This window comes from Blennius ocellaris (assembly GCF_963422515.1).
Source record: "Blennius ocellaris genome assembly, chromosome: 2".
NCBI lineage: Eukaryota > Metazoa > Chordata > Actinopteri > Blenniiformes > Blenniidae > Blennius > Blennius ocellaris.
In genome coordinates, this window is record NC_137651.1 from 13,311,484 (window position 1) to 13,322,773 (window position 11,290).

Genomic DNA, 11,290 nt, shown 5'->3' on the forward strand with positions numbered 1-11,290 from the left:
GAGTTCAAACTGGCTTCTCCCTATATTAAAATAAAACATATCTACACATTTCTGATATTGTGTAGAATGGCACATTAATTCCATTTTTACTTTATTTAGGCTTTTGTGAGCCTAAATATTTGAAATAATCCTTAATGTGTGAAGCAAAGACATAATTGACATGTCAGTGTTGGGCATGCAAGTATTTTTGGGTAGGTATTAGTGCATAATTAAAGAATCGGGGAAGTACACAAATATCTTACAGGTTAGTGTGCCAGAGCTTGATCTGCAGACACATCTTAAAACGTTTACACGCAATGGAAAATTATCATTTTTTTACCCATGAAGTAAATGACACGCCAACATATCTCAGATTTATTAGAGTGAATCCAAAATATTCCAAGCTTATTTTGTTATATTCCTAATAGTATCTTGTGTGTTATCAGTGATGAAGTGATGACAACAATAATCCATTCATAAATCTATGTAATACAATATTATCATGTTCACAGGGTGCTGGAGCCAATCCTGACCAATAATAATAATAATAATAATGATTATAATAATAATAATCTTTCTTCTGAATCAAACATTGAATTTTAATTAAGTTGTCTAATGAAGGTCATTACTGAAAATTGCTTGAAAGATTTCTGTACTTTAAGTTCAAAAAAAGCCTTTCAGCAATATTATGTATAATAATCATCATCATAATCAGAATAACAATTATGATTTTTATTTGTATAGCACTTTTAAAACTCAGTTACAATGTATTTAATAACAGGTATAGTTAATAATGAGGATGTCATAAAACCATGAGGGGGTATTACTTGTACTGACTTTCCAAGCGCAGCCGCCATAGTTTAGTAGATGTTATTGTTATTACTGTGGCAACAGAAGCAGTAGCCACTATTACTACTACTACTACTACTACTACTACCAGCAGTAGTATTATTAGTGGGTGGTGGACTGGGCCAGCCCGGCAGGAACTGGTTGGACAGAGGGGATCCACGCCTTCCTCATCCCATCAGTCCTGTGTCCTCACTCAGTCACCCCAGACCGACACAAACACTGCCAACTGACAAGGTAAGACACCACGGAGGCTTCATTTCACGACCTGCTTTACGGTTACATTTCATGTTATCACGGATCTCTGCGTGTGCGTGTGCGTGTGCGTGTGCGTCGCGCGCGGATCTGCGCAATGCCCCGCATCGAGCCAGCTGCGCGCGATTTTCCCTCTGTAATCTTGCTGTTTGTTCAGTCTGTGTCTTCTCAAAGTAAAAGCGGCTCCAGCAATCCGCTGCGTGCGAGCGTGCAGTCACTTCCATCTAGAGATTTTGCCACCGGCCCCCACTATTTGCAAATATTTGAGGATTATAGACGCTTCTGAAGTGAGACACTTGCAGCGGGAATGATTCTCTCTCGCTCGCTCTCTCAGGCTTGCGCACGCGCACACGCACGTCTGCCTGAGGCGTGAACTGAAGGTAGAAGTTAGTTTACATCAACGTGGGTCAAAACTGAACTTTGTAAAAACAGAGTGCAAGAGATGTACTTTCAAACACACTAAATACTCCTCGCTGTAACCATACGAAGGAGGACAATGATGTATGCAGTAAAAAGCAGTTAGAAACTAATTGACTGAGATACTTAATCCTTGAATCCAACTCAGTAACGACATTGCAGTATATACGTGTGATCATGACCCTTCAAAATAGCTACAAATACTTTATACAGTGGATTGGAAATATAATCAAATGTCTCACCATAATGAGTTTTCTTCATTAAAAACTCATGCTTTTTGTGTTTTTAAGGTTAGTTTTTAATAAGTTTAAGTTGTACTTTTTTTTGGTTTTTTTTAATGAGAGCATATAAAATAATTCAATTAAAAAAAAACCTGTTTTCATGTACTATCTGTATTTTTTCCTTTTCTCTTTGTCCGCAGAATTTGCCATGGCGACAATCTTTCAGTTTACACTGGCCGCTCTGTTTTTTGTATTGCTTCATTTCCTGGCTGTATCACTTGCTACTCAGGATGACCTTGTTATCAAGACCCCGCATGGAAAAGTCCTGGGGAAGCTGGTGAATGGGGATGTTAGAACATTTCTTGGAATTCCTTATGCAAAGCCACCAATTGGAAAACTGAGATTCAAAGCTCCCCAACCAGTAGAGACATGGGATGGTGTGAAGGATTGCACCCAACCTCCACATTCCTGCTATCAGTTGCTGGATAAAACATTTTCAGGTAAAAGTCATCGCTTTGTATAATGTATGTGTGTGTGTTTTGTGCTTTGTATGAGCATTCAACATAAAGGGTAATTATATGATGTCTCGCTACTGTTGTTTGTAAAACACAAATACATTTCTTGTAAAGTCACTTTTTCATGCTTTAGAATTTGATGAATACAGTTCATAGGGGAAAAATATATAAGGTTAGATGTTATCTTGGTCCCCAGTCTTGCTTAGCATAAAGCACAATAAGGAGTGAGCAGATGTATCTGGCACTTATCCCTCGTGAGCATTCCCGGGACATGAAGCACGCCCAGTATTCATTGATCTGTCCAAGCGCCCTGAGAATCTTTAAGGAGTGGCTCTTGGTTTGCTTCCAAACAAACTGGTGTGGTTTGCATTAAATATGAATGCAACACTGGCCAAAGATGCCACAGCAAACCAAACAAAACATGCGACAGGTGTCAGAAGCCTCGTCTCCTTGGAGCACATCTCCACGAGTGTGTACAACTGAAAAATGTATGATTTTGTTTTGAAATCTTTATGCATTTCATAAGTGTTTGTTTTCAGTTAAACACTGCTTTGATAGTGAAACAAGTAAACATTCACCAGAAAATATCTAGAGTATACAAAACATAAAGCTGAGTAGTGAGATGTATGAAAATCCTACCGCATTATGTAAGTAAAACACGTTTTGGTCCTGCATTAATAAATAGCAGGAAACTGTGTGTAAGCACTGCCTAGTGCCCTTCCCAGATGCAACCTTAAAATGTGTGATTTAGTTTTTACCGTGACCCTGCAAAGGAAATAGCCATGGTTTGAAGATGTAAATGTTCCCTTGGGTAGGATGTGTTTTTTCGAACATAGTTTCATTCCTTAAGTGAAAGTCTGCAAATGCAAAATGATATTGCTTTGGTGTCGTTAATAATCATTCATATCAAACTTGATGAAGTCCAGAAACCAGTTATTACACAGCAGATTTATCAGTAGAGTAGATCACAAAAAAAAGCAATTATGGTATGTAAAGACAGTGGACTGTCATTTCATTACATTTTTGTTTCAGTGTTCTCATGGTTTGACCATAGATAGCGAGGTGCTCATCCAAATACATGTTTGAATGAAAGGTGGCCTAAAGGGCATTTTTATTAAGTCAAGGCAGGTAATTCAGGAATCGCTCACATATTGACCTAATGTATTCATTAGACCAGAGTTGTCAGAACTGAAACTAACTGTGGTCCAAATTGGCTCGAAGCAATTATCTTGCATACTTTATCTTGATTTGATTTATACTGCTAACTTGAATGCACCAAAGGTAAGGCAGTGTAAATTAAATCCAATGTACTCAATGCTCATTGGTATCTTTTTCTTAACATTCCCACCCCTGTTTTTGTCCCAAACTGTCACCACTGAACTCCTAACCCAACGTGAGTCGACATTTAAACACTTTATTTGAGCTTTAAAACCACATCCTGGCTTTCAAAAATGATGCCAAGCATTAATAGGGCTAGTATTTTCAAAGTAAATAAACAAGTACTTCTAATCTTTACAATCCCAAATTATTTTAACCGTAACTACGGCTCATACATAAATGAAGACCTCTACACACGCTTAAGCACACGCACACACACAGATGAAGCTATTCAAGGTCTTTACCCTCGCCAAAGGGATGGGCTTGGTCATGGATACAAAACTATTTATAGACACAAACCACCTGTCAGGGATTTCAGGGGGCCAACTCTTGTTGATGCCAGAGATGCATATGCAAAATGCCCAAAGATAGAAATGGCACCACAAATAGATATGCACATCAGGGATTGTGCTGAGAATTATACTTATGATTTGGGTAAATTAGTACTGCCTGTCTGCACACAACAAAACAAGTAATTTGTCTTCTCTTCCATTGAACTTGTCATAGTAATAATAATAACAATAATAGCGACAATTGTCAGTTTTTCCCTTTTATTGACGTTGAACATTCAATTTTCAGTCAGTCATGACTTCAAGTATAACAAATAAGAGTATCTGTCAACCAAACAGTCCATGTTGAAGCACTTTTGGTTCACGTTCAATTACTGGCATTAATTTGATTGTTATATTCCAGGATTCAAAGGTTCAGAGATGTGGAACCCAAAGACACCTCTGAGTGAAGACTGCTTGTACCTAAATGTCTGGTCCCCACATGTCAGCAAGACTCAGTCTCAGCCCTCACCACTGGCTCCCGTCCTCGTGTGGATATACGGAGGTGGATTTTTTTCAGGAACATCATCTCTGGACATTTACGATGGCCGCTTCCTCAGTAAATCTGAAGGTGTTGTAGTGGTGTCAATGAATTACAGGTGAGACGATATAAGCTGATATAATGCTAATATTGACCTGACATGCTTTAATAAGTCACAGTAATAAAACCTAGTGTCAGCCATTATGCACATCAATCCTGTGGCACCAGAACAAGTTGGCAAATTAAGGACATGAAAACGTTAGTGTAGAAATTAGGCACCAAAATGCAAGCAAATCCATAATATTCTGTGGGTTGTGAGTTGGAGTAAAGAGACCTGATTTTACTGCACAGCTCGCAGCTGCTTGATCTCAATGACACCTGGAGAATTTTGCAGACAACAACCACTACATTTTGGTATCTACGTTTTCACCTATCCATGCTTCAGTAGTTCTCCTATCAGATAGGAGAATATAGGCCACCCTTCATTCCACATGCGTATCACTGATGTTTGAATATGTCCTTGACAATGTCATCATTTCACTGTCTGTCCTTACTTGGGACATCATTGGTATGGTCGGTACCTCTCACAGCATTTAGGAACCACGTGATGAATGTTGCTGCAGAGAATCTGTAATCTCCTCGTGTAAACATCAAAATTTGACCGTGGTCAGAGATCCTTTGATGTTCATGCTCACTCATTTTCCTGCTGCCAACACCTCTGGCAGTACCTTTGTTTAAAGAAAGCATATGTTGTGGTTGGATGGTGGTCTTTTTTTGCATTTTGACTAATTGGCTTACTCAACAACATTGTCAGGATTCACTGAAAACTGGGTAAAGCACACCGTGTGATACATTTGCACAACAATCGCAGTCAACATTATTTCTGCGTACATGCGACGAGATTGCCAACAGTACCAGCGAATGATTCAAGTGTAATCCTGGCTCGCATGCAGAAACACATTTTATTACACAGAGCAGATACAGAGTGGGTCCATATGATGAATGAATGCAGTTTAAAGGAGCTTGAATTTTTACATTGCACTGTTATCTGTGTGCATGTGTGGGTGGTTGTATTACAAAAACAGATCACTAACTGGGGGCCTGACATGCAAACTACAACATTTTTGAGTATGCGGGGATTATTTAAAAAAAATTTGCTATCTGAATGCGACACATTTCTTAAAAGAGCGAGGGTAAAACAAATGCTATTACCATTCGATGTAAATACTTAAAATACGTACCAAAATATATCTGTTGTGCGGAATTTTATAGAAAAGTCATCATCACCTAAGGTAAAACTGTTTTTAACTCCTACTAATCCATGGAGTCTTCTGAATATTGACCTTATCCTCAACACTTTACCCATCTTTCCTTATTCTTGTGATCAGAGTGGGAGCTTTTGGCTTCCTATCTTTTCCCGATAACAAGAACATGAAAGGCAATGCTGGCCTGCTGGACCAGCGCTTGGCCCTTGAATGGGTATCCACTAATATTGCTGCATTTGGAGGCGATCCTTCAAAGGTGAGCTGTATTATTTGTCTTCTGACCTGACATCTAAAGATACAGTATAAAGTCAACTAATGATGCACTGCCGTTTCCAGGTAACTCTGTTTGGAGAGAGTGCTGGGTCTGGATCTGTAGGCTACCACCTCCTCTCTCCAGGAAGCCAGCATCTTTTTCAAAGGGCTGTGATGCAAAGTGGCTCACCTAATGCACCCTGGGCCAGTATCAGCAAGACTGTGGCCTGGGACAGGTAATATGTGTGTATGTATTTGTATGTTTGAACTTGAGGAAGTTTTTATATGCCAGTATGATTGTAGTTCTTCTACACTGGTTTGTTTTCTGGGAATCTCTACATCTAAGGGAGAAAAGGATATATGTATTGAAAATAAATCTTGTCTCATGAGAAAGCCATAATCAAGGCTTGTATATTGACTCTTTTCATTCTACCCTCTTTTTTTCTTTCAATTGACGACATAACATTTCTGTATCTTACTCAATATCAGTTTTCTCTTTTTCTTTCTCTCGTCCTCATTTGACCCCATCATTTTCAAAATGATTTTTCTTTCTTTCTTTTGTCATTCTTCAGGTCCTTGAAACTGGCATCCTTCCTGGGGTGTCCAACATCTCAGCCGGCAAAGCTTGAAATTTGTCTCCAGCAGGTTGACGCTCAAACTATCACAAGCAAGCAACACGATGTCGTCACGATGCCTTCTCTCTTCACCCCACCCTTTGTCCCACATGCCGATGGAGACTTCCTACCAGATGAAGTTGAAGTGGGTGTGTGTGTGTGTTAGTGCATGTCCGTGGTCTTTATTATGTTCAGTACACCGTTTGCATATGTCCCTCTGTAAATCATCCTATAGGAAATAATCATAGCTATTTCAGTTTGAAAGTAAAATGCATGCCAACATTCAAGATAAAACTACTCTCTGTTGTGTAAAATATCTCATTTGGATTTATAGTTTGTTTTTCTTTCAGGAGGAAACATCCTACATGTCTGATAACATTTCAAACCATCTTAAACGTGATCAGCATTATTTAAATCTGGAGTTTACAAAACTCCAAACGCAAAAACCATCAACCCACGTTCTTTTGTTGACTTCAGGTGTTACTAAACAGCAGTAAACTCCCAAAGAAAGAACTGCTGCTCGGCTTAACCCAGGATGAAGGGACTTTTTTCCTTGTTTACGGAGTGCCCGGATTTGACATCGTCAGTGAGAGTCTCATCACCAGGAATGAATTCCTGAAAGGCCTGGATCTCACACTGTCCAGCAAAAGTCAAGCCATTAGAGAAGCGGCCACTTTCCATTATACCGACTGGGCAGATGTGATGAACAGGGTGAAGAATCGTGACGCACTGGGCAGTCTGGCTGGAGACTATATGTTCATGTGTCCATTGCTAGAGTTTGCTCACAGGTAAACAAAAAAAAAAAAAAACATAAATAACAACTCCTAGTTTTGATGATGCCATTTGCTTTAATTGTCAGATGTAAAAAGAAAAGAAAAATTCACATCAAAGCACTACTGATTGTATTGCAAAACAATGCAACCGTATATTCCATGCTGTCAAAAATTTAAATAACTATTTAACTCACTGTTTTTTTCAGGTACTCACAAAACGGTGGTAAGACTTTCCTATATTTATTTGACCATCGTTCTTCAGTAAATCCTTGGCCGGCCTGGATGGGTGTTATGCACGGCTATGAGATTGAATTTGTCTTCGGTATGCCTTTGAACGCATCTCTGGGTTACACGAAGAGCGAAGTCAACATGACTAAGAAGTTCATTAAACATTGGGCTAACTTTGCTCGGACAGGGTATGCTTTGACATTTGATCAGACATACAATCAATTTGTGTGACATTTCTCGTGGCACGATCAGATTTGATCAATTTTGCTTTACAGGAATCCAGGAATTGATGGAGCTACGTGGCCTGCGTTTACCCAGGAACACCAGGAGTATGTCACTCTGAACTACCACCAGCCACAACTAAAGAAGATGATGAGAGCTAAAGAATGCCACCTGTGGAATAAATTCATGCCACAAATACAGAATATCTCAGGTTAGATGCAAACACCCTAAAATACCCATCTCTCTGTCTGTATCACTATATGTGTCCATTATACAGAAACACAAGTCACATACACAGTCACACATGCAACCAAAACATATTAACTACTATATATAGCACTAAACTGTAGTAGGAGGTATTGCGTCAAGCTGTGCCAGGGAAGCATATCACCTTGTTTAGCCTGTGGAGGAGATTTGTATCCTGGCTTGCTCCCCCCTTTGCTTCACCACTGTTATGGAGGTCTGAGTGGGAAGAGAGGAGAATCAGTCATCACTTCACTGAACACTGATCACACACAGGATGAATAATACTCACACATCTCCAGAATGACCTTTACTCTGTAATCATAAACCATACTACTGAAACTGTTTTGAGTCCAACTAATTGTGCAAAACATTACATTTTCTCTTAATTATTTTATATGCAAAGTGACAGGATAAGATGAAAACATGGAACCGGACAGATGCATTTACATAGGCATGTCAGCGGATGTTAAACGATCTTTCTTGACAGAATACAACATCAACATTTCAGCTTCTTTTTTTTTCTCCACAGATGAGCTACTGTCCTGTGTCAACGCAAGTGGGATTATACTCCACTGCAATTATATAATTCTCCTCATCTTACTGGCTATGACCTTCATCTGGTGATTTTAATCAAGAAGGCGTTCTTCTGTTGAAGCTGCACTCTTTACAGAGAGTAACAGAAGTTGGTGGTTATTGCACAAATTCTGTGTAATTATGTTTGGATTGTCAAAACATAGATATTTATGCAATATTCAGTTCTATAATGTGTGTTTGTCTTGCAACAAATTTCAATTTCTCTAAACCATCATATGGATTTGGTTATTCTGAACTGCAACAGACACTTTGCTCTAGTATCTCCTGTATGTGACTCTCCCAGTGGACATGTGACTATTTTTAATACTGTGGATTTATTTCAGCTCACTTGGCACTTATGATACATGAAATGGTGCATCTTATTTAAAAAAGAAAATATGTTAGGCTGCTGACCACAAATAGTCACATCAAGTTTGACAAATTGATGAAAAATAAAATAATAAAAAGACAAAAAGCGTCTTGGTTAAAACTTTCCATTAGTAGTTAAGAAAGTATTTTATTTTTAATGTCTTCTATGCCATCTGTCTAAAAATGAAACCAGAGATGCTTGGCTCTTTGTGACTACTAAAGACAATGTAATAAAGAATAATATGTGCACACAAGCTTGTGAAAAGTTATTTTTCCATTTTTGACAAATGTTTTTTCCTAATTTGACTAATAGCCACACACATAAAATCACTTCTTGTATCTTTGTATTTTACATGTTTTTTCAATTGCTGTGACCTTTGCACGTCGAAGTATCCTTGAACAAGACACTGAACTCCTAAGTGCTCCCCTTGCTTGGAGTCCCACTCCATTGGTGTGAATGTGTGTGTGACAGGGTGAATATGTTTAATAGTGTAAAGAGCGCGTGGGACAGCTGTCATGGTACAAACGTGCTATACAAGTGAAATCCATTTCCAATTTTATTACATTTTGAGAATAAGATTAGATCGATATCTTGAAATAAGTTGTTTGTCTGAAATCATATTCAGACTGGGATATATTTTGATTTATTTTGACTTTTTATTTTGCAAACATATCACATGCTGGAGAATCATATCCGGAAACAACACTGACAGAATCAAAATACAAATCTGATATTCGATGAGAGCTTAATCATCAAAACTTTAGTATTTTTTTCTCTGCTTTTTAAAACTATAGTCAGACTTCCAACAAGCACGTGCTTTTGTGAACAGACTTCTTTGAACTATTATTTACCACTAGATTTGTTCTTCAGGGAGAGAAAAACAGCATCCTTTTTTAAAGTGCTGTCACTCACATGACATTGACTGAACATAAGCCATTTGCACCGTCTGCCCCAAACAGCCTCTAACCTGCCATTACGACTTGCAGAATGACATTTTATTCTTCCCTCCTTTTGTCACTGAAGACAGTATTAATAAATGGTTTTGCCAGATAAAGGTCAATTTGCAGCCAAAAAAAAAGGCAATGAGATGTTTGAGAGAAATGACCTGCTTTGATTGGATGACCCTATATTCTATTGAAAATCTACTGACACAAGAGTAATTATTCCTCCAGCACATGATACCGTGTGTTCTGGTCTGTATGTGGGTGAGTGAATAGTAATTTCCTTGTTTATATATATATATATATATATATATATATACACAGGCCCGCCCCTCCCTACACGCAGAACACGCGCTGTGCGTAGGGCCCCGCGATCCATGGGGGGCCCCATTTTGCGCAAGTGAATTGAATTTCCCTCGGGATCAATTAAGTATCATCATAATCTGCAAATGTGCAAAGGATGCGCGTGCATTTTGCCGAGAGGCGTACGTAGAGCACCGCCACCAAGTCAGCCTGAGGGCAGGAGAGAGAGGGGAAAAAAAGAGACGAAAGCGCGAAGCATCACCATCTGACCAATCAGCGGTCAGATGGGCCGGCAGGCAGTTGTTTACAGGTGGAGAGTAGAGAGAGAGAGAGAGATGGCTTCCAAACGTCAATACAATAATAATAGTAATAATAATAATTATTATTATTATTATGTTATTGGAAGGGGGCCCCCAAAATAAAATCCTGCTTAGGGCCCCCACTTGGCCAGGGGCGGCCCTGTATATATATATATATATACACACACACACACACACCACTACTACGTTTTGTTCTTCCCATTGAGCATTTCTTAGTCTTCAGTGTATCTCATCCATAATGAATGAAGAGAAAAGATGAAAGTGGAGCAATGGGAAAGCTAAGAAAGAAAGTAAGTTAGAGGGGAAAAAGAACTGCATGAAAAGATAAGGGATCATTGTAAATGGCTGCATATCTTTTTTTATGTGACACCTTGCAGAGTCTCTTCACAACATTAAGTCAATTGTGATGCACCGTACTTGACACAAGCAAAGCTGTAATAGAACAAACCAGTAGACAACCTCAGTTGCTCCTCAAGTGGCAGTGAGGCATCTGTTCTGTATCGTGATTGCTTGCAGCATATCAGCAGGAGGTCAATGCAATGACAGGGTGTCAGTGACAATCCTGAGGCCAAAGCCACAGAAGCAACCCAATTCTGTGAGAGGATAAGCTGCACCTCAAGTGGAAGACTTGGTCAGCGACAGCCATCAAAGTCAGAGTTAGTGTGTAAAAGGATGGATAAAAAAAGAAAAATATATTAGGAAAGTCATTTTTGAGCCTGGAAAGAAAATTGAAATATACCATGAATGTACAATTCAATCAAGG

At 38.9% G+C, this 11,290-nt stretch overlaps 1 protein-coding gene across 1 annotated transcript; it reads left to right on the forward strand.

Annotated features, from left to right (window-relative positions):
* Nucleotides 1-946: 946 nt before the first annotated feature.
* On the forward strand, nt 947-9,206 carry LOC308139050 (cholinesterase-like). Its single transcript, XM_080508372.1, has 10 exons — nt 947-1,062; nt 1,919-2,218; nt 4,304-4,538; nt 5,809-5,941; nt 6,022-6,173; nt 6,510-6,696; nt 7,029-7,339; nt 7,531-7,740; nt 7,828-7,985; nt 8,550-9,206. Exons 2-10 carry the CDS (start codon nt 1,927-1,929, stop codon nt 8,642-8,644), a joined length of 1,773 nt encoding a protein of 590 aa, XP_080364498.1. The 5' UTR covers nt 947-1,062; nt 1,919-1,926; the 3' UTR covers nt 8,645-9,206.
* Nucleotides 9,207-11,290: the final 2,084 nt, after the last annotated feature.